The sequence below is a fragment of the Mauremys reevesii genome, linkage group 4 (genome assembly GCF_016161935.1).
Source record: "Mauremys reevesii isolate NIE-2019 linkage group 4, ASM1616193v1, whole genome shotgun sequence".
In the NCBI taxonomy this organism is placed as follows: Eukaryota; Metazoa; Chordata; order Testudines; family Geoemydidae; genus Mauremys; species Mauremys reevesii.
The window spans coordinates 67,090,077-67,113,217 of record NC_052626.1 but is presented as its reverse complement, the minus strand read 5'-3'; the positions used below and the strand labels follow the sequence as shown (position 1 = coordinate 67,113,217).

The window sequence follows — 23,141 nt, the reverse complement described above, 5'->3', positions numbered from 1 at the left end:
GCACCTAGCACAATGGGGCCCCATGGCTCTTAGGCACTACTATAATAAACGTTATTATTAATAAAAATAATTATGGGATTAGCCTGCCCACACAGGTGGAAGTTCCTTCCTGACCCCGCTCTGTTAGTGGGCTGTTTATGCCCTGGCGCATGAGGGGTTATAGTGCTTCTCATTTTTTTTTATCCTGTCTAACTCTTTTTTGAATTGTACTAAGCTCTTGGCCTCCAGACCTTGGGATAGTGACTTCCATAGGTGTGTTTTGTGTTGTGCAAAAACATATTCCCTCTTATCAGTTTTAATTTGTTGCCTTTCATTTTCATCAAGGATCCCCTGGTTCTTGGATAAGGAAAGGCTTACCTTCTTTGGGCCATGAATTATTTTTTAAACCTCTGTCATGCCCCCACTAAATCTGCTCTTTGCATGGCAGTCTTTCCATGCCTTCCATCACTGGGCCCCTTCTATTTCTGCTATGTCCTATGTGAGCTAGAAGAGAATTCAATGCAGGGGCGGCTCCAGACCCCAGCACGCCAAGCACATGCTTGGGGCGGCATGCCGTGGGGGGCGCTCTGCCGGTCGCCGGGAGGGCGGGGGGCGGCTCCGGTGGACCTCCCACAGGCGTGCCTGCAGAAGGTCCGTTGGTCCCGCGCGGCTTCGGTGGAGCCGCGGGACCAGCGGACCCTCCTCAGACACGCCTGCGGGAGGTCCACCGGAGCCGCAGGACCGGTGACTGGCAGAGCGCCCCCCGCGGCATGCCGCCCTGCTTGGGGCGGCGAAATGTCTAGAGCCGCCCCTGATTCAACGTACCAGAGCTTTATAAAAGGGCCTCCTGATACTGTCAGCATTATTGTCTCATTCTTTATATATGTTAACAAAAATGCTAAAAGGAAATAAAATACATTTAAACATAAATAAAGCCCTGTAACAAACAAATCAACTAACCCACCGAATAAAACAAACAAAAAATACCCGGTCAGAGAGGATTTCCCCTCCCCCCACCCCAAAAGGAAAAAAGCTAGAGCTTCCGATAAGTCTACTAGGGATTTTGCTATTGCTGTGTTCTGACTGTTGCGTCACATTGATCAGAGGGTTTTATGGAGCAATCCACAGTGACACTCCCCCCCCTCCCCTCCCAACCACCTCTACCGGTCTCTTTCTTAAGTAGTTATATTTAAATTTGAACTCCTCATATGGAAATTCATTATTCCTTACAATGAGTATTGTTTACCACGCTTTTCAACACCGGATTCCATCTGCTATCATGTTGTCTTTTCACTTAACTTTGGCGGGTCCCTTGGAAGTTCCTCACAGTTTTCTCTAGATTTGATTAATCTACATAATGTTGTGTTGCAATTTTTGCCACTTCACTGTTCACCCCCTTTTTGCAGCTTATTGATAAATGTTCTGCAGAACACCAGTCCTAAGACAGATCCTCAGCTGGTATAAATTGTCATAATTTCTCCCCTGGTATGACATGTTGGGCCTGTGTTTTACCATGTTGAAAACTGACCATTTAACCCTGCTCTTTGTGTGTTGTTTCTTAGCCAGCTTCTGCACACTGCAGTACTTTATCTCTTAACTCATGGATTCCTGAACAGAGGGAGGCTTTTGTCAACAGCATTTTGAAAGTCCAAAAACATTACAACTGGTGTGTCTTCATTCACAATTTTGAGGCAATGCTCAAAGAATTCTAATAGATCAGGGAGGCCTGATTTTTCCTTTACAGAAGCTGTGATGTTTTGCACCTATCATACCGTGTTCATCTGGGTATAGCTAAACCTAACCAAACAGGGCAAGAAAGAGTTAATGTGATACAGATTTCAGAGAATTTTATTTCCTTTGTAGTTCCAGATGACAGAGAATGACGACTTTGCTGGGATCTTTGTTTAGTAATTCCTGGGAAACTGTCTTCCATTCTTTAGTGGAGTGAGCACAGGACAGGGCACAAGGAATTTTGAAGTTCTAATCCCACTGCTGACGCTGATTCACTGGGCCAACTTCACCACTGGCAAATGCTACTACAACTCTATTGTCTGTGACAGTGGTCCACCCACTTATGCCAAGATAAGTTTGAGTCGCCTAGTGACCTGGAGCAAGTCACTTAACCTCTCTTTGCCTAGGTTTTTCCATGTATAGAATGGGAATAATAAAACCTCCCAGCTCAGAGAGCTGTTGTAGGGTAAATTAGGTTGAGTTATTAGGTAAATGTTCATTCAGTGCTCTGATGAAGTAAGTGCTTTTTAAAGGATAAATATTAGTAGGAGTTTATTCCTTTCCTTCTCTTCCCCCTTTCAGGTTCTTCATCATCAAGGAGAGTTTTCTGCTTTACTATTCTGAGAGTGAAAAGAAGAGCTTTGAAAGCAATAAGTACTTCAATATCCATCCCAAGGTGAGCACCCCCCAGCTATTCCCTCTCTGACTCCACCTGGCCTCTCGCAGGTACCTGGAGAGCAAAACAGGCAGGTTCTCTGACTCCAGCCTTGTAATTAGATCCAGAGGAGCCTCCAAGAAGCATGGGGACATGGATTAACCTCTTCTGAAAACTGAAATTAATTCAGGTTCCCCACTACCACACCAGCTGCTTGGCAGGGTATAAATCTAACATCATGATACTGGATTTATACCCTGCCTTGTTTTAAAGATTTCCTACTCATACCATCGATCCTGCAGTCACTTGAATAGCCACTGCAAGGCTAGCCTGCTAATCAGGGGGTTTATTGCTTTACTCCACATCACTAATTGTAATTAATCCATAGTGACATACGTGGATGCCCTTAGAAGCCCACTAAACCACACACCTGCACAATAGGGAAGAGGACTCAGGATCTTTCAGCTCCCCGGGCACATTATTTACGTGGGAAACAGAACCACGTAGGGAAATGAAGTGGGGGGGCTACACGTGAGGACACTCCCTCTTCACTTTAGCTCTTGTCGTTATGCACTCGGGTAGAACTTTTAGACTATTGGGAAGATCTGCACATCCCTGATAAAACAGCTCCTGTTCCCCATTGCCTGTGTATCCCAGCCACTAATCTCCCAGCTCAGATGGACAGGATGAGACTCTCGTTGACATCAGTTAACACCTCTCTTTAGTCGGCTTCAGGGAGTTACCCTCGGTGATGTGAGGCACTTCTGCTTCTCAGAACCTCAGCATACTGCCTTCATGATGCTTCCAGCACAGGGGAAGAGCCCGCAGCAAAAACTGGGGCTAGGAATCAGTGTCCAGTTCCTGATGTGAACTGCTTATGGTTATGCCTTGTAGCTGCTCAGTAAAGTTTTACTGACTGATTTAAATTCTCTGGTTCATCGGTAGGGCGTCATACCTCTGGCAGGCTGCATTGTGGAAGCCAAAGAAGAGCCCAACATGCCTTTTGCTATGAAGATCTCCCATGAGGACTTTCACGTGCGTGAACTTTTCTCTTTTCAAGCCAATGAACATGGTGCTGGACTGACAGCCTTGGATATTACTGTCCTTTGTTTTGCAACCCTCCCCGCCATGGCCCACTGCCCTCCCAGTGTGCCTCAACACCCTGCAGACAGTCTCCCTGGCACTAAAGCAGCAGAATGGGCTACCAGGAGGAAACTAGTTAGTGCCAGTTGCAGTGGTGGCAGTTCCTGTATTACGGATACCTGAGTTCACTAGGAACCGGAATAGGGATGGGGGTTGTTTGTGCATGATGGTGGGCATGTCTGCCTGGCTCACATCAGCAACTCTCATTTGATTCTTCTTTTCCAGGGTAACATTGTGCTGGCAGCGGAGTCAGAATTTGAGCAGGCTCAGTGGCTGGAGATGCTGCAGGAGTCTGGAAAAGTGTAAGCACCGGGGATATATTTCCATTATTTCCTTCTCTTTGAAGCATTGTGGGAGGTGCTGGGGATTTGAGGAGAACAAGGCCCAACAAAAGTGACCGTGTGGAAGAGCTGAGACGCTCCTCCGTGGCTAGTCATATCCTTTTTACCTCCTCGCTTTCTGCTCCCAACAGACACCAAAACGTTTCAAAGTTCAAAGGAAGCATCCTCCATCCTACTAATGTTTCACTGTGTTGCTAATATACCCCTGGTTGTGGTCAGGACTGGGAGTGATAAAATACCACATGGCCTCTGCTGTCCTGCTCCTTCTCCTCTGGTGTGGAGGTCCTTGGACTTCATGGAAACAGTGCAATGCCTCTGTGTGTGGGGAGCAAGCTCCTGCTCTGGGGTTATGTTTCACCAAAGCTCCCTATGCCTCAGGGAGAAGGACTTTTGGGTGAGATGGGGGCAGGATGAAGGAGAGCTAGGGGTGAAATCATGACTATCTAGATGTACCAGTCAAACTACCCCATGGAGATGGAGCACAGGTGTTACAAGGACTACTTCAACCCTGAGGCTTCAATTGCAGCTGTAGAATGGATCTGTGACCTTGGGGTCCTTTTGCCCAGATCCCAGTAGGCTCAGGCTGTGCAGAGGGAGGTGTATTTAGCTCTGAAAATAAGGAAGTAAAGTAAATCCCCTGAGAGAGTCTGTTATCGTGGGATTTCCAGCCCACTTCTACAGCGTTCCGATGCTGTAAGCATCTGGATGTTTGGTTGCTTATATGGCTGGAACCTCTGAAAGATTTAAGGTTCAGTGAGTACCAGTCCTAGCATGTTCTCACTGCTAAGTGCCTGCAAAGGAAGTAAGCAGCTGGCTCTAACACCAACGTGCTCCTCTTAGGTCTTAGCAGCAATATCAAAAGGCAGGGCCTAGGAAGGGAGCTGAGTGATGGGGACTCTCCCAGAGCACATGGGAACTTTCCGAACCTCCGGAGCCTGGTAATCAGCTAAGTTACTTAGAGGAAAGAGCGCTTTGCAGCTTTTCCTAAGAGAGCTATTATGTTGGACTTATTCCTTTGAGCCCCACTAGAAAAAGACTTCTCCTTCAAATGAGTTAATCCTTGGGTATCAGCATGTCCAGGTGGGGAATGTTTATTTCTGTGAAGAGGAAAATGTGGGGGGGGGGGCGGGAAATATCACAGTCAGGTGAAAAGTGCTATAAAGGCTCACTTTTTATTAGTGGTGACCACGCTACAAAGCACCCCGCCCAGGGCTGCACGGAGCATGTGCCCATCTCAGCCCTAGCCTGACACCCCACTCGGAGTTCAGTCCTGACCACCATCCATGAGCTCTCATGCACAAGACGAGAAGAGAGGCCAATTGGTATGTTTTTCTTTGGCTTTGTCTACTCTCCACCATCATTTCTGTTCCACGGTCTACACCCGGCTCCCCTTGTGCTAGCCACAGCTGGGATGCTGGTGTCGACTGAGGTTTTTCTCTCCTGGTTTTCTAACACCACTCAGCTCAGGAGTGTAGATGACGCAGGGGTTAATACTCCGTGAGAGCAGCACCGTGGACAGGGAAATGGGAGGGATACTTTAACAGGAGTGCTAGTGTAGGCAAGGAGTTTGAGCCCGGTATGTACTGACCAGAGATGAGCCGGGTTTGGCAGGACAAGGTGCAAGATATGCCAGGCCTGAGGCAGAGCTCTGTGACCTACCTAGTATGCCTGGTGGTGGAAGGGTTTGGCTGCTGGAGAGGATGAGGGGACCAAATTCAGCCCTAGTGTAAATAGGAGGATTGTCATTGAAGTCCATAGAGCTGCTCTCACTTACATCAATGTTGAATTTAGCCCTGGGACTTTTCTTGCTTTGGAGACAGGTAGCTTTACCTTTCAGAGTGGGGGTGGGAACATGGTAGGGGGTGGCTATGGGCTCAGGCTGGGAGGGGCACGAACAAAGAGAGGGCTCCCAAAAGCATAAGGCCCTGTGTGCTATCAGCTTCATTCCATGCCTATAACAAGCCACGTTGTAGGCCCCGACTCTGTTCCTCCAACCCCCTGTGCTTGATGCAGAAGCTGATACAGCTGCTGGCACGTTTCTAGCAGTGCAGCAGCGTAACCCGCTCTGCTGGATGAAAACAGGCTTGTGGCATCTGTCTTGCCTCCCCATGCACCACTGCTGCAGGAATGATTTGGTTCCAGATTCACCTAATCGCTTTCGATGACTCTGTGTGTGAAGGAGAGCGGAGATAAAGTGACGTGTGTTAGCAAGGTCAGGAGTGGAGCTGAGCAATAGTGAAAAAAGTGCAGACTGGCCAGTAAATTGAGCAGTGAGGAAAGGGAAAGTTAAAAGGACACTGTTCAAGTCATTTAGGCACCACATTTGAGTGCTCGTTTGTTCCTAGAGGAAAAGCATGCTGCTTATTGCACTGTAGGGTTTATACTTGGTTATCATTGCAGCCTATCGCGTCATAAGAATAATGTAAGGGAGCACGGATAGACCAGTGTTACAATAAATAAGGAAGGAACATAGGAAAGAACGAGACTGGTGTGGGGTAACATCCTCTCCCCGGACTCCTTTGTTTGTACAGTGTGAGAATATGTGTACTGTTTCCTTAAATCTGGAGCAAATGTAGTGGGGTATAGAGCACTTAAAATATCAGAAAGTGGGTTAGTCTGGTGGCTCAGTGAAAATGTGCCGTCACCTGGGGGTGTTTGAACTGATTTCCAGTCCTGAGCTCTCATTCCCTAGCTTAATGACTAAGCCCAAAGCCCTCTGATTCATTAAGGACTAGAGTTTATGGCTTCTCAACTGCACTCTGTGGTGGCCAGATGGCCAGCAGCCTCAGTGCACGGAAGGCCTTGAAAGCTTTTGAGTGTGAAGTGGTGCAAACAGGACAGGGATCTTCTAGCTCTGACAGGCATTCAGAGGATTCCACCAGTCTGGGGAGTGGGGGCCATATACCCATGATACTAGGGTGATGCATATTATTTTTGGAGCTGCTTTTGCTGTGTTCTCTTGGGTTGGTTAGAAGTAGATCTGGTCAGAAAATAGAGAAAAGTCACAAAAATGTTCATTAATTAATACCTGTTTCAGCAAAAAATATACCGACCGCCAGTAGTTGGGTGTGTCTACGGTCAGCTGTGACTAATAGCCAGGCTAGTTCTAAAGGGGCTGCCTTTGCAGGCTGGGATCACACGTTATCATCATATAGCAGGCACGCCTTCGTAAGATCGACGGATAAGGGCAAGATTTTCAAAGGCATGAAGGGTGGTTAGGCTCTCAACTCCGACTGATTTTCAGTGGGCGTTGGGTACCTTATTGACCTTTGTGCCTTTGGCTGTCTCCCCCTGAATAAATTATTCCTGCTACAGTTTAGTGTGTAGCCCTTTCACTTTCCAATCGGCGGCAGCAGATTTTCATGGATCTATTCTGGGTTCCACCAGTGGCCATCTAGCATCTGTAGGGAAGCTAATGCCACTGATTTGGAGCAACAATGGGCTAGTCCAGGGGTCGGCAACCTACGGCACGCATGCCATCTTTGGCACGCGAGCCGATTTTGCCTGGCACGCGGCTGCCAGCCGGGGTCCCAGCCGTCGGCCCCACTAAGCACGGCCGGCTGAGTGAATGGAACCCCAGGCAGGCAGAGGCTGAGTGGAGCTGGCAGCCGGGACCCCAGACCCGCAGAACCTGAGCGCCCCCCGGCTTCCCCCTCACCGCGCTCAGGTTCCGCGGCTCCTGGGAGTGTGAGCCGCCGCCACCGCTGCCCCTCCTGCAGCTCCCCCTCTCCTGCTGCCTCAGCACTCCACGTGGAGTTTTGCCTCCACGTGGAGCCAGCATGGGCCTGGTAAGGGGAGCCCAGGGGGCAGTCAGGGAGCAGGGGGAGGGTTGGATGGGTTGGGAGTTCTGGGGGTCCTGTCAAGGGGCGGGGAGTGGTTGGATGGGGCGTGAGAGTCCTCCGGAGGTCTGTCCGGGGGCAGGGGTGTGGATAAGGGTTGGGGAAGTCAGGGGACAGGTAAGGGGTAGGGTCCTAGGGGGGCAGTTAGGGTGGGGGGGATCTCAGGAGGGGGCAGTCAGGGGACAAGGAGTGGGGGGTTTGGGGGTTCTGACCGGGGAAATCGGGGTGGGAAGTGGGAGGGAGTGGATGGGGGCGGGGCTAGGGCAGGGCTCTCCCATCTTTTTTGATTGTTGAAATATGGTAACCCTAGGTGAGGGAGGAGCCAGGGGGCACATGGGGGCTGGCATCCACATACATCCACTGCAGCCTGCAGGACCCCCCAGGGGGGGCACCAGGCCGCAGCGTGGGCAGGAGGGGCAGGGGGGCGCAGCTGCTCCAAGCTAGTGGTGTCGCCGCCTTTGCAGGGCTGCTGCCCCCCTGCACAGTGCCGGCTCCTCCATGGCTGGGGCTCGCTGCTGCCGCAAGTGAGACGCTCTGGCTCTCCGGTGCCTCCGGAAGGCGGCTCCTCCCTGCCGAGCTGCTGCAGTGGCCCAAGCCCAGCAAAGCCAGTGAGTGGACTCGGGGCGGGGGCCACCGGGGTGGGGTGGGGAGCGGAGGGCTCGTGGGGGGGCTGTGCACTCTCCAGGGGAGTTAAGCGGGTGGGGAGGGGGGAACCTGGTCTGGGGAGCAGCCCCTGGGCAGGCTGGCCCCTGGGGTCTATAAAGGCTCGTTGGGATTTGCCCCTCAATGAACCGATGTGCAAGGTGGGGGCGGGTGCAAGGTGGAAGTTTCGCCTAGGGCGCAAAATATCCTTGCACCGGCCCTGGCCCAGGGGTGCCTGCACCCCAGGTTAAGAACCACTGCACTAAACTGATAAGATCTGCATTTTAATTTAATTTTAAATGAAGCTTCTTAAACATTTTTAAAAACTTGTTTAATTTACATACAACAATAGTTTATAGACTTATAGAGAGAGACCTTCTAAAAACATTAAAATATTTTACTGGCACATGAAACCTTAAATTAGAGTGAATAAATGAAGACTCGGCACACCACTTCTGAAAGGTTACCGACCCCTGGGCTAGTCTATTACAGTAGTCGGGAATGTATGTACCTATCAAATCAATTTGCATGAATAAATAAGAGATTAATCAATAAGTGAGGGTCATAACATCGCACGTGATTCCAATTCAAATGATTCCCCTTCGTAGCTGGGTCCTACTGTCCCTTCTGACCACTGGCATTTTCCTAAGCCTACTCCTTTCAACTTTTGACCCTACCACTGCAATGTCCTTTTCTGACCATTGCCATCTCCTCTGTCTCTTTCCCCTTCCGGTAGTTTTCCCTATCCCTTCAGGCACCTCTTTTTTTCCCCCCGTGCACATCCAGAAGTTGCTTCCTGCCTAGGCTGTTAGCCAATAGGAACTAGTGTATGGAACCCTGGAATGATTGGCTGATGAGTAGTTAAAATACCTCACATAGGTGATTTGAGAGTAAAATGGTTTTTAAAAGAAGGGATTGTTATAAATAAGTATGATGTGTGATAGGTATGTGCAGAGCCTAGCACAATGGGGCCATGATTTCACATAGGGCCCCTAGGTGCTATTGCAGTAATAATAATTGTAATTATTGCTCAAGAGCAAATTTATACTCTATAGTATACATTTGATTTCCTCCTCCAGAAATAGGCTAATGCTAACAGTGCCACCCATCGTTAGGGAAAGTATGCAGGTACGCTGTCTGTGCTAGAACGGGTTTTAAAGTAAACAGTGAGTGTTGGGGGAAGGAAACACATGTAATGTCACAAACATATGAGTGTTTTTTGCAGATTGTTTATTATATACCCTGTTAGGATAATGAACGGAGATGATGTGCAAGGTAATATTTCATTAGAAAACAAATGCAATTTGTAATCATGACACAGTGTCTCCTACCTATCCCAAGAAGAAATGTACTAATAATGCCTAGCTCTTACCTTGCTAAGACTTGCTGGGCTAAACAGTGTAAGTGAAGGAGGCACATGGTTTGGCCCTGCTTCAGGAAAGCACTTAAGTAAGTCCTTAAAGTTAAGTCCATCTTTATATGTTGTCCTCCAAAGGGATGCTTTCCTGATCTGGGGCCTCTGTGCTGTGGCAGAATTTAAAATCAAAGTTCACAGCCACAAATTATCACACATCCTTCTTGAAAAGGAATAGCCACCATAAATAGAAAGAATGAAAAGCAGGAAAGAATAAACTGTTTAAAAAAGAAAAGTGTATCTTTAGATAGGTTTACAAAAACAGGGTTAAAACCCCAATTTAGCAGAGCACTTAAGCATGTTTATAACTTCAACAAAGCTTTGCATATGTGTTTAAATAGGGATGGACTTAAGTGTGTGCTTAATGTTCAGCATGTCGTTAAGTTCTTTGTTGGAGCAGGGCCAAAATTCTATAAAAGCCAAGATTTGTCTAACTGACGGTGATACCACAAAGTGCACAGGAGTTCTTTCCCCTTATGAAAATAGTTTAATGTAACTCATTTCTAAATCCATAAGCAAACAACCCCTAAACCAGCTAAACATGCATTCATACTAGTTGACATAATATTTGATGGAAAACAACTCACCTACACAAGCACAGATTGAAAATACCAACAGAGGTTCTCAGGTGTCTGCCAGCTAGGGTGACCAGATGTCCCGATTTTATAGGGACAGTCCCAATTTTTGGGTCTCTTTCTTATATAGGCTCCTATTACTCCCCACCCCCATCCCGATCTTTCACATTTGCTGTCTGGTCACCCTACTGCTAGCTACAGTTGAACTTTAGATATCAATTATTTAGTGTCCCAAAGTCCTAAGGAAAGTTCTTTGAGAAATACATAATTGGTTTCTGGTTGAACTTTCAAGGCAACTGGGCCACTAGTCATAAGCTTTTATTTATAATGCACATAAAAGAAACATGTTGATTACTTCTGAAATATGAGCCAGACTACACAGACATGGGAGACCCGTCTGCTTTTAAGTTCAGCTTCAGTGGGTTTAAGATTGTATCACAGGGGATGACAATTTCAGGGCAGTATTTGTGGAAAGTTAACCAAAATAAACAGACATCCTAAATGCTTTAATCATTTTCAAGCCATTAGTATAACAATGTATGAAATCCTGGCCCCATTGAAGAAAATGGGAGTTTTGCCAGTGACTTCAATGAGGTCATCCAGTGTCTCAGCATTTTAGAAAATACCCACACCCCATGTGCACATCTCTCTCACATGCGCTCTCTCTCTCACTCAAATACACAGAGACAGACACACACACACACACACGGTTCTCTGGGCACCCAAGACTGTGAGTTTTCTTGTTACCCTCCCCCCACCCCAGCTTTCAGCCTGAGGGAGACCTGCTTGTGTTTAACTGCTGTCAGCTCCCTGACTTCTCCAGCCTGTTAGCCACCCAAATAATCTCCTCTGGGCTTTGCCTTGTAGGTTAACAACTGGTACATCCCAGTCCCCAAACCCTTTTGAAGCATTCCCCTGTAGTGTTCAGCCCCTTATCCACCCGACCATCCTAGTAATACCCGGTCTGCTGTCCCCAAGGGAACAGTACACACCAGCTTGAATGATTCAACTCAGAATCAGCAACTTGTACAATACCACAGCACTGAGATATCTCTATAGTGAAAACAAGAATAAGTTTATTATCAAATATTCAAGATTCAAATGATAGTGAGTAAGAATATTGGAAACAAATGGTTAGATACAAAACAAAATCATAACATGCTTTCTAGAGACTAAACTTAACTAACAGATTAACCTCCTGTCTAAAGAAGTTTATCTCATCCCCATGGTTCTCTGCAGTGTTTCCACCAAGGTTGGCTGAGATCCTGTTTTCATGACTGTAGACAAGTTGTCTGTTTACTTCTAGGTGCAGGATAAGGAGATGTCGTCTTTGACTTCTATTTATACTCCCCAAAGTTCATTGTCTGTACTCAGAGACAGTATAGCCACCTGTGGCTTGTTTTTTCTGCATGCTCCTTCCCTGTTGACTTCCCATGCCTTTGTTGACTTTGTATGTAAATGGACATCTATTGTGTTTGCTTGCAATGCTTAATTTACATCTGACAGAAAGAGCAGTGAATAAACATCTCTTGTCTGAAGAAACGTTGTTTCTGCTGGTGACTCCCCTTGATATAGTATCTAAGAACATATTTTCAGTATACATACATTACTCCTTATGTAGTATCAGCACATGCATTTCACAATGACATTAATGACTAGTGTGACCCCAGCTTTCATTTAAGACCTCACATGATATTCTTTGGTGAACCAGAATGTACAGACATTCCGTAACCCTAGCTGGCATTAAAATGTTCTTGGGTCACATGTGCACACATTGACATATTTTGCACATAAATGGATGCTGAAACTGTACATTTTTATTCATTTTCTTCTAAGTTCTCAGCATTTTAGAAAATATCATGGACACACATTAGCTTAAAAGAAATCCAATTGTATGCAAATAATAGACAAAGCCATACATTTTTACTAATTCTCTTCTAATTTGCTGTTAGAACAATGAGCTGTCCGACCTCTGGGAAAAGTGGATTAATACATCAATTGAACTTTGTAAGAGACAAAATATAGGCTTCATTGAAGTTGTTCTATAGAAAGCTGTTTGGTTACATTTTTAACAATTCTTTCCACAAACTATGTGCCCAAACAGCTAGTCATAGTTGGGAGGCGGGGGGGAAACTGCCCCAATCTAGAAAGTCCTGTTTGCATCCAATATTTATAAATCTTAATCTTTCCCCAAGAAAACAAAATTTATCAATCTTTTATATGGGTTTGACACTCTCTTCAGGGAGCCCAGCATCATAGCCACTGTGTTACTGCTCTGCCCCAGCAAGGGAGAGCTCTGCTGGATCTTAAGCTGTATGTCGGTTCCCTGCCACACTGGTCCACCTGCCCCACCAGCAAACTCCTCAAGACTCTGCCAGTGTAACCTTGCTTTGCAGGTACCAATCAGTGAATTCGAGTTCCCCAGAGATATCTCTCTGAAGCATCCAGTCCCTCTCACTGGACACTCACAGAAAATAACTTCTCTGCCCCCGAAGTGACAGTACAGTTAGGTTAGCTGAGGACTCACTCTTCATTTCAATACAACAGCACTGAGATGGATTTCAGTAAAACTCAGAATAAGTTCATTAATCAAGAACAGAGATTTCAGTCATACTAAGCAAGAGAACAAGAGACAGGTCTGGTTATGAGCAAAACAAAGCACATTTTTCATTTCCAAGACTTAACTTTAACAAGCTACAATCTTTGCCTAAACAGCTTTCTCACATCAAACTAACAGCATCTCCAGCACTTCCAGTAGGAGGCTCCAATGCACAGAATCAGAGGGTGATGTCCCCTTTGCTCCTTAAGGGAGGGATCACTAAGAGGTTCCCTCTCCTCTTTTCATAGTCCAGTGAACCTTTTAAATGTATTCTTCTGAAGTGTATCCCCAGGTAAAGTTTTTTCTCTCCTGCTGCTTGTGCACAAGGAAGCTGATGCCATCCTGCCTTCCTCACTCTTCTCTCAATTTGCTTTTCCTGTGGACTCGGATGCAAATGAATTTCCATTGTCTCTGGCATCACCTTGCTCAGTTTACACTGGAGACACAGGCCAAGAGGTAAAACAACATTACTTTGCCTGGGGCAAACTTGTTTATCACATCTGCCCCCAGAACACATTGTAGGAATATATTTCTAGAACACTTTACGTAACTCTTTGCACACCATCTGTACACTCATCACACAATGATATTCATGACTAACATGTCACCAGTTTTTATGATACTTTACTCAATACACTTCTATAGTACAATAATATTGTATACGAGCAGTTGATTTAATTGATTATTTTTGGAGTTCAGATCCCCTGTTCTCCCACTGGTGTGTCTGGATCCTGATTTTCACAATGGGTTTGTAGGGATGGTAAAGAACTGAGACATTCCTAAATGTGGCATGCTATTCATATGTGCATATAATTAACTGGTCTGCATTTTAAGTATAAAAAAGGCTGTGTTTTCTAGTGGTTGAAGCAGAGGACTGAGAAGCTGGAGCTCTGCCTTTGATTTATTATGAGTCCTTGGGATTGTCATTTAACCTCTGTACCACAGCCTACTGTGTCTTTAAAGTGTGGCCAGTGATGCATACCAGGAGGATAGTGTGGCTTTATTTAATAATGTTTGCAAAGCACTTTGAGATCCTCTGGCAGATACTGCATGCAAAGTATTGTTATAACGCATCCCCTTCTCTCTTTACATTTTTGCTTTTCTTCTGATGTTTAGTTATGGCTCTTCGTTGTTTCTAGAGGTAGTGCTAATAACAACCATGGGCTAGGGGCTCCAGGACATACATCAAATCCTACTGGCTAATTGCCCAGCAGGAAGGGATTTCCAGTTGGTCATGGGATACCAGAAGGGATGAGGACAAAAATCAGAAGGGGAGGAGCTGGGGACAGGTTACTGCCAAATGGAAATTGGCAGTGGTGAGGCAAAGTGTTGGAAAGGGGTGGAGCCAGGGGAGGTACAAGTGGCTAGAAGGGATGGGTCTTAGACAGGAAGTACAATGTCATTGGTCATCATCCTCATCTATTAATCAGTGTTTTACCAATCCATCAGGATCAATTTGACAGGCCCAGTGCACATCCTACTACCAGGTACCTGGGAAAATCTCTCTCTATTCATTGTATACCAGGAAATTTTACAACTCATTTTAGCAGAAATAATATTTTATTTTAAAAAAAGATAATTCATCAAATGCATGGGACTCTGTTTGAAGTTGTAGGTACAATTTAAGCCTAAGTTTCCCTCCTCACTCAATAACTCCCAATCCTGCTCCTTCCCAATTCTCTTTATTTCTGTTCATTCTCTCTTTAGGACCTGGAAGAATGCTCAACTGGGAGAAGCCATGATTGAGAGCCTGGAAGCTCAGGGGCTCCAGCTGGCCAAGGAGAAGCAGGAGTATTTAGGTTGGCTTGAGCAGCTTTTTGTACTGGGGACTCTTTAGATTCAGGAGTGCCCAAGGGCCGCAGAATCCTAAATAGCAACCCAGTCTCCACTTCCTGTAACTGCTAGTGAGGTCCAGTCTGATCAGCTGCAGGTTTTTATGACTGATTAATTTAAAAAATCAGCCATTTCTGTTCAGCTATCAAGGGAGATGAAAATAAAAGCAAATACTAGGGTTGAGTTCAGGACATGTATTTTAGGTGCTTTACAAAAAAACATACATGTAACTCAACAACCCAGTATTTTTTTTTTTATTTTTCCCTTGATAGCTGAACAGAAATGGCTGATTTTTTAAATTAATCAGTCATAAAAAATGTAAAGCATGTTTCCAGTCAGTTGTGATCCTTTGGCTCCTGATAAATGGACAATGTGACCCTTGTTCCTGAAAAGTTTGAGCATCCTGACTCTGGGAGTTAGCACCAGGCAGCTGCATGTCAGGCACACACAGATACTCGTGTGCCGGTTTTAATTTCTCGGGGGTGGCATTTCTTATGGTGACTACAGTTTTGGGGTGGTTGTTTTTTTCCATCAGAGGTTTTATTCTCACATTGCTGAATCTCCATCTAAATTCACCCCTGTGTTAGTGGTGACAATGTGTATGATGGCAATTCTAGCCTGGTAGATTATGGGTTTGTGGGCAGGCAGATGGCTCAGCTTGTGCATGTGTACATTTCAGATAATTAGTGGCTTCTCTGGGTAATTCAGACTACTTACACCTTAGCTAAGGCACCTGATAAAATAATAATTAATATGAATGCTGTGAGCTACACTCTGTCATCCAACTCCTGCTAATAACCCGTTAATATATTTACATATTAAGAACAACTTGTTAACTATACGGGTTGTTAAGCTCTGGAATAGGCTTCCAAGGGAGGCTGTGGAATCCCCATCACTGGCGGTTTCTAAGAACAGGTTGGACAAACACCTGTCAGGGATGGTCTAGGTTTACTTGGTCCTGCCTTGGTACTGGGGACTGGACCTGATGACCTCTCAAGATCCCTTTCAGCCCTACATTTTTCCGATTTTTCTATGGAAATCTGAAGATGAAGAAATATTTCTGTTTTACATTATTGCATTCACTGTGCTCAAGGATGATCTCGGTACATTGCCTGGGATTTAATAGTAGTTACAATAATTAGAGCTCTCAAGCACTTTCAATCTGAAGATCTCAAAGCCATTTATAAACATTTTATTTATTTATAACGAATGAATTAAGCCTCACAACCCACAAGTGAGTAATACTATCCCCATTTTCCAAAGGGATAAACAGAGACCCAGAGAGGATAACTTGTAGAGCTGGTCAAAATGTTTTAGAAGAAAACTTTGTCTAAAATTGGCTTGTGGTCTTTAAGATTTTTTCCATGAAAAGCTGGTGTGTATTTCAAATCTTGTTCATAAATTTTGGGGTGATATTTTTATCGACACCTTTATTGTCATTTTTATTTTAAACAGTTATGGAAATTGTTACCATTTTCATTTACATCACAGTTCGATAACATATTTTCAGTTAAAATGTTGATTAAACAAATTGGTGCAAAAAATTCTCTTTGTCCCCTGTGCACCAGAAGCAGTGTTGACAGGGAGTTATTAACTACTTTTAGTTAACAATTTTTTTCCCCCATTTTTCAAACAACTCTGATGACTTTACCCATAGACACACAGTGAGTCTGTTAGAGCTGGGACTAGATCCCAGAGCACCGGTTTCCCGTTCCCCTGCTGTAATCCCTGGCCTTGCCTCCAACCCTCCATGGACTGATCCGGGACTGATCTATGGGAGGCTTCTCTCAACCAAACCCATTTTCTCCAGGATGTTTCCAGACACCTGCATCATGGTCTCGCAATTCCCTCCCCACCCCACTTTAGGTGGTATAATACCATTGCCAATTTCCACAGGGAGGCTGCAGAACGCGATGCAACCCTAGCAGAATGTGGTAGATATGAGAGAGATTCTCCCTCTAAGAACGTAACAGGATCTTAGTGGGAAGACCTGTCCCTCGCCCCTGAATGTCATAGGTTAGCGGGTTTTCACTATTAGTGGCCAAACAATAACCCCCAGGACAGCATAAGAACGGTTAGTCCTTTCCCAGGTTGCAGTCGTATGGGGGCTGGGGGGAGGACATCTTCCCTGCTAATTAGCAGCTATATATATACAGGGATCTTTGACCCATAGCAGGCTGTTCAGGGTGACTATTCAGTACTGTCATGCCTGGCCACTTTTATTTGACAGCTTTTCTTTGGTTCGCTTTGTTCCAATATAACTGCTGAGGTTTCTGTCTTTTTATTAGCATCCTGGTCAGCGCTCAGTGTCTCTCCAATGGTTAGGGCTTTGAGGACAGGAGAGTTTCTGGCCACTGGGCAATCAGGTCAAGACTCTGGGAGGCACACATACTGCTCTACCTCCCTTCTATTGGGAGCGTCCATACTCCCCCCGCCCCCCTTCCGGAGTGACCATCCATCTCCAACCCTCCCCACTGGTGCCCCGTCCTGCCCTCAGGCTGGGAACCACAGGGATTGGTGGATTGCATCAGAAGGTCAGTCCCTGCAGGACCTGGTCCTCCCAAGACAGGGGCAGGAGTTGGAAGAACTGGCACATTGCCAGCAGTGTGGCACATGGGGCAGGCAGCCTAGGTTCTCCAGCCTACAGCCTGGGTGGGGAGCCGTGGTTTTGTCAGCATCTTCCAGTGCTCACAGGGAGATAGTGGAAGGGTCTGGGTGTTTGGACGGGAGAAAGGGAACAGGAGGGAGGAAGGAGAGGAGTAGAGGTTCTCAGAAAGAAGAGAGTAATATTATTATTCATTTGTATTATCGTAGCATCTAGGAGCTCTAGTTGTAGGCCTGGACCCCATTGTGCCCAATACTAACACCTAGCTCTTAGCTAGTGCTTTCCACAGGAGGTCAGTACCACCATCCCTATGTGACAGATGGGGAAACTGAGGCACAGAGCAATGAAGTGACTTGCCCAAGGTCACCCATTAGGCCAGTAGCAGAACTAGGAATTGACCCCATTCTGTTGAGTCCCACTAATGCTCTCTAAGAGTTAATCTCAGAGTGCACAGGAGCTCTGGGTACTGACCTTGTTAATAAACCAATAGGAGCTCTTTTCAGCATGGCCAATGTCCAGCTGGAGACTTAGCAAGGGGCAGGGCTGAGATACTTCGTTACTCACAGGAATCCCTCTGCGGCTTCGAGCTTTTCAAGACACCTGAAGGAACCCAATTTTAGCTGGGGCATCATAACAGTGCGACCATTTCTTCACAATGTCATGCCATAGAAATGGAAATGGGACATAGATGCTATTGTCATCTCACTGGATGGCTGGTAGCATCCCTGGTAGTAGTGAGCAGCTGATGATAAGCATGACAGAGACAATGGCAACCTTGGAAAGAGCAAGTTTTGTTGAATAAACAGGTGGAATGAGTGAGCACAATAGCGAGCGTGAAAGGAAATGAGGACTAGACAAGGGTGGCTAGTAGCAGATGGCTGAGATCATGACCCAGAGTGTAGTTCTAGCTTAAGGACAGAATGTGGCCTGCTAGTTCAGGTAAGGGACAGGGAGTCAGGACACCTTGATTTTGTTCTTGGCTCTGCCGCTTTGTAAAACTTTGGGCAAGTCACTGAACTCCCCATCTGTGCTTCAGTATCCCCAACTGTGTTATGGAGAGAATGATGTTTTCCTACCTCACATGAGGGTTGTGAGGGTTCCCTCACTGAGATGCTTTAAGAGTCTTAGAAGGAAGACATCAGAGGGAATGCAAAGTATTAGTGTTGTTTGTTTATTAAAAATTTGGCAGGAGGAGGAGAACAGAAAATCCCATTAAAGTCATCTTGGCCTTAGGAAATTCCCAGACCGATGTATGCAATACAAGAGGGAAGTCTGCATTTTCTAGCTCTGTGTGATCAGTGCCCCAGGATCATAAACATCCCATTGCATTATCAATTGCTTCTTCCTGCATTTGGCCTGTGTTTGTGTGTGTTTGCAGATAAGCTGATGGAAGAGACAGAGGAGCTGTGTCTGCAGAGGGAGCAAAAAGAGGTGGGTGCGCATTCAAAACCAATCAAATCATACCCCTTCCTATTCCCGGCAGAGTGTAGGGCAATCGGTTGATTGGAGGGGTTAGCGTCATGCAAAGCCCAAAGGCAGCCACGCTTCTGGGTGTCCCTCGAATGAGTAAAGGGGTGACAGCCATGCCCTGTAGATGGATCCTGCACACCTTTCGGTTTCATGTCTTCTCACTGCACCCTCTTGCCTTCCTTGATGTTAGCTTCTAGTCACATGTAGGAAAGGTTGAAAGTTGTTGTGACAGGGAATAAGGACGCTATTTGAATTACAACCTGGAACAGGAGGTTTCTGCGGGTCACGACACTTTCAAGTCCTTGCCCCTCATTAACACTGCTGGTGTACTTACGTATTGACCTGCAGTAGTACCCTGGCTCATTCTAGTCTTGAGAAGAGACAGCAAGTTAGTTATGGGTGAAATTCAAGAGGTTTGGGGCTTTGGGTTCAGTTCAAATAAATACCCAATAATTCAAATGTTAATATGAAACGTACCCAAATGATTAGAACCGATTCCGCACCTGCTCTCTCCCATGGCTTCACCACAAAGATCCCTCCTACTTTATGATGTTTTCCTGAGGGGTGGGGGGTTCAGAAAGTTTCTACTCCCTTCTGGGTCTACAGAAGTGGCTGGTCCACTTCTCCCTCTTTTAGGGCTAATCTACTGTCCCCTCTAGCTCCTTTGGAGCAGCTGGCTAGTAGACCTGCTGTATGGCAGTGGAAAGGGAGTAATTTTGGTAAGAGAGCACTGGGCTGGATCCCTGCTCTTACAAAGCCTGCCATGGGGGCTTTGACGTTCACGGATAGCAGACAGAGCAAGGGCAGTTTTGAGGTCCTTTATTCCTAAAGGAGGAAGGAAAACACAATCTACAGGGAGTGTAATTGGTCTGACATTTTCCAGGCCTGCAGGGCTTCACGGGAAAGGTTTGGGAGTGCACTTTGTTTGAACTGTTGGATCTGCCATATGGATGTACAGACTTTATTATTAATTTATCCTGTCATTTTCAATCAATGGTTCTGACACTAACGGAGCCACTGTAAGAGCTTCACCTAGTGGCTAACTCTAGTACGTTTTAAACCAAGACTCCTGAGACAAAAGTTCTTTGCTATTCTGTGTGAACCAGATCCTTCTCCTGTGCAGTGTCCACAACACTGGTGTGAAAAAATAGCCATTCTGACTGGGGAGCATAAGCTTGTTGAGACTGGGAAGATGGGTGGTGTTACTTATCAGCCTTTTTAAACACTTAGCACCAAGTGTAGACAAAGGCGGTGATGATTAAAAACGTTAGTTGGTTATGCATAGCAGCTAGCACACATTTCAAACACTACTCAGTGCCAATACTCAGAAGCAAACCAGGGAAATGTGGTTTAGATAAAATTACTATAAAGAGGGTGCACAACTGGTTGAAAAACTGTATTCAGAAAGTAGTTATCAATGATTTGCTGTCAAACTGGGAGGATATGGCAAGTGAGGTTCTGCAGGAGTCAGTCCTAAGTACCGTACTAGTCAATATTTTCATTAATGACTTGGATAATGGAGTGGAGAGTATTCTTGTAAAATTTGCAGATACCACCAGGCCAGGAGGAGTTGCAAGAACTTTAGAGGACAGAATTAGAATTCAAAACGACCTTGACAAATCGGAGAATTGGTCTGGGTTCAACAAGATGAAATTCAATAAAAATAAATGCAAAGTACTACACTTAGGGGAAAAAATCAAATGCACAACTACAAAATAGGGAATATCTGGCTAGGTGGTAGAACTGCTGAAAAGGATCTAGGAGTTATAGTGGATCACAAATAGAATATGAGCCAACAATGTGTTGCAGTTATGAAAAAGGCTAATGTCACTCTGCGGTGTAGTAACAGGAGTGGCATATGTAAAACACGGGGGGTAATCATCCCAATCTACTCAGCACTGGTGAGGCTTCGGGTGGTGTATTGTGTACCATTTGGGGCTCAACACTTTAAGAAAGATGTGAGCAAATTCGAAAGAGCCCAGAGGAGAGCAACAACAATGATAAAAGGTTTAGAAAATCTGACCTAGGAGAAAAAGTTAAGAACACTGGACATGTTTAGTCTTGAGAAGAGACGACTGAGAAGGGACCTGATAACAATCTTAAAATATATTAAGGGCTGTTATTTAGAGAGGATGGTGATCAGTTGTTCTTCATGTCCACTAAAGGTAGGACAAAAAGTAATTGGCTTAATGTGGAGTAAGGGAGATTTAGGTTAGATATTAGGGAATGCTACTTAATTACAAGGAGAGTTAAGCTCTGGAGTAGGTCACCAAGGGATGTTGTGGAATCCCTGTCACTGGAGGTTTTTAGCAAACACCTATCAGAGATCATCTAGGTTTACAGGGTCCAGCCTCAGTGTGTGGGATGGAGTAGAAAACCTCTTGAGGTCCCTTCCAGCCATACATTCCTATGGTTCTGTGATTTAATAATTATGCATTTCATGTCTTTACTGTTTTGGATTCGGAGGCAACATTAGTGCCCATGTGGGATGGTGGCGAAGGCCCAGTTAGAAAAGGGTAGTGTGACTATAACATAAAATGAATTGAGTTACTGCGGGGTAACCATTTAACCCTCTGAGCACTGCAGCCGAGTGCACTTATCTCCCCATGTTACCTCTCAGGAGCTGGAGCGTCTTAACCAGGTACTAGAGGCAGAGAAGCAGCAGTTTGAAGAGGTGGTACAGGAGCTGCGGCTGGAGCAACAGCAGATTAAACGGTAATGAATCCCAGACAGGTAGGAAACCAGGTGAGCGACAAGACAGTTGGCACTTCCACAGATGGAGAGAAGCAATCTCAGTTTCACTTTGCAGTCAGGACTCCAACTGCCTTTTTAGAGCAGTGTAGTAAATAAGATGGAAGGGTGATCACTCCCATAAATTCTAAGTACTATGGTGAAAAGCACACATGGGCGCATATTCCAGACTAGGGCATTTCCTGTGCCTCTCAGGTATAAGAGCCTATGGCTGGTCATGGCACATGGGAGCATATGTACATTATTGGCTCTGGAAGTCACCATGCCACAACTGCACTGAAGTCAGTGGAGTGACACTGTGGATGGATTTGGACCCTAAGTGCCTAGAATTTATAATGCATGTATGCCCATGTGCAGTGATTAAAGTCGATTGAAAGAGGCTCTCACCACGCCAGCCAAGGAGGGATGGGAGTTGGGGGAGCATTGCCTACCCAAGCCAGGGAGATAAGGAGGAATGCTTCCTTTGTTTTTAGTAAAGGAGGGGAGCTATGGTCGAGTCTCCCTGTTTCACCTTAAGTGAGCTTGTGCCTGGCATTTCTGCTTCCTGACAGCACCCCTTCCAAATCAGTACTAGAGCATCCTATGGGAATGGCTAACTCTTCAGCCTACGGTAGTGTGAGAGCAGTGTTTGGGACTATTATTCCCCCACAAAGTGCATAACCATTGTACCTTTTAGGGAGCTGGAACTGACAGCTCAGTCCCTCAAAGGAGTGGAGGAGGAGAAGAAGGAACTACGAAGCCTGACAGAGTCCTTACAGAAAACACTGGAGGTCAGTGTCAGATTTTTCTCCTCCTGGTGACAGCCTTTTGGGGAAAGTGCTATGGAACTAAACAGGGATTAAACTAATAGTGTCCTGTAGCAATTACTCTAAAAGCCTATAGAGTTTGACAGAGAATCAGATCCTTCTACAGGTCGATTGATCCATCCTATAGAACTCTTTAGCAGGGACATAGGTCAAGATCATCTCCTGTGTTGAGATCTCTTCAGGACAGGGCTGGAGCTGTCAGGGACCCAGCTATAGCTCCCTGATTCTCAATCTGCAGCTAAATTAGAGCAACCAGGTGGCAGCTCTAATTTACAAAGCTGTGTGTGATCCCTGAGGAATCATATACCAGCTGAGAATGTGGCACAGAGTGGAGCTCCATCACACCTCTCCCCTCCCCTATTATAACCCCTGTGTCAGGGTGGCTCCTTTAGCTTTATGCCCCCTGAGAGATCCCTCCCCACACACTGGGAATTCGCAGCTAGGCAGTAGCACCCAGAATATGGCCTATAATTTTCCATTTAACTCTGCAGGATGGTCCAAAAATCCTATGGAAAGGATCTCATTCTGTATTACATTCTGCGAGTTCTCAGAGAAATGGCCATGGAACTCTATTGGTTTAATCCCTTTTTGATTCTATAGGACTTTCCCATAATACAGATCCTCTCTCATTTGCTCTTCCTCAGAGTTTTTTTGCTGAGTGGTTTGGGTTTCAGTTTGAGCACTGGGCAAAAACCAGGAGTTCATGGTTCAGGTCACTCACGTTGCCTGACCTGGTCTGCTCTGCTATTGTTGCGGGT

The 23,141-nt window shown here is 45.7% G+C and overlaps 1 protein-coding gene across 3 annotated transcripts in view; it reads left to right on the top strand.

Annotated features, from left to right (window-relative positions):
* Window positions 1–23,141, top strand: part of PLEKHD1 (pleckstrin homology and coiled-coil domain containing D1) — a 62,227-nt gene that overhangs the window by 15,584 nt on the left and 23,502 nt on the right. For all 3 annotated transcript variants that reach the window (XR_005597312.1, XR_005597313.1, XM_039533231.1), the window contains 7 exons: window positions 2,293–2,386; window positions 3,311–3,400; window positions 3,734–3,810; window positions 14,626–14,717; window positions 18,735–18,787; window positions 21,447–21,541; window positions 22,254–22,347. Coding sequence is in view for 1 of the 3 variants with exons in the window: in XM_039533231.1 (XP_039389165.1) it covers window positions 2,293–2,386; window positions 3,311–3,400; window positions 3,734–3,810; window positions 14,626–14,717; window positions 18,735–18,787; window positions 21,447–21,541; window positions 22,254–22,347 (595 nt within the window). In the remaining 2 variants the exon portion in view is untranslated. The remainder of the gene's footprint in view (window positions 1–2,292; window positions 2,387–3,310; window positions 3,401–3,733; window positions 3,811–14,625; window positions 14,718–18,734; window positions 18,788–21,446; window positions 21,542–22,253; window positions 22,348–23,141) is intronic.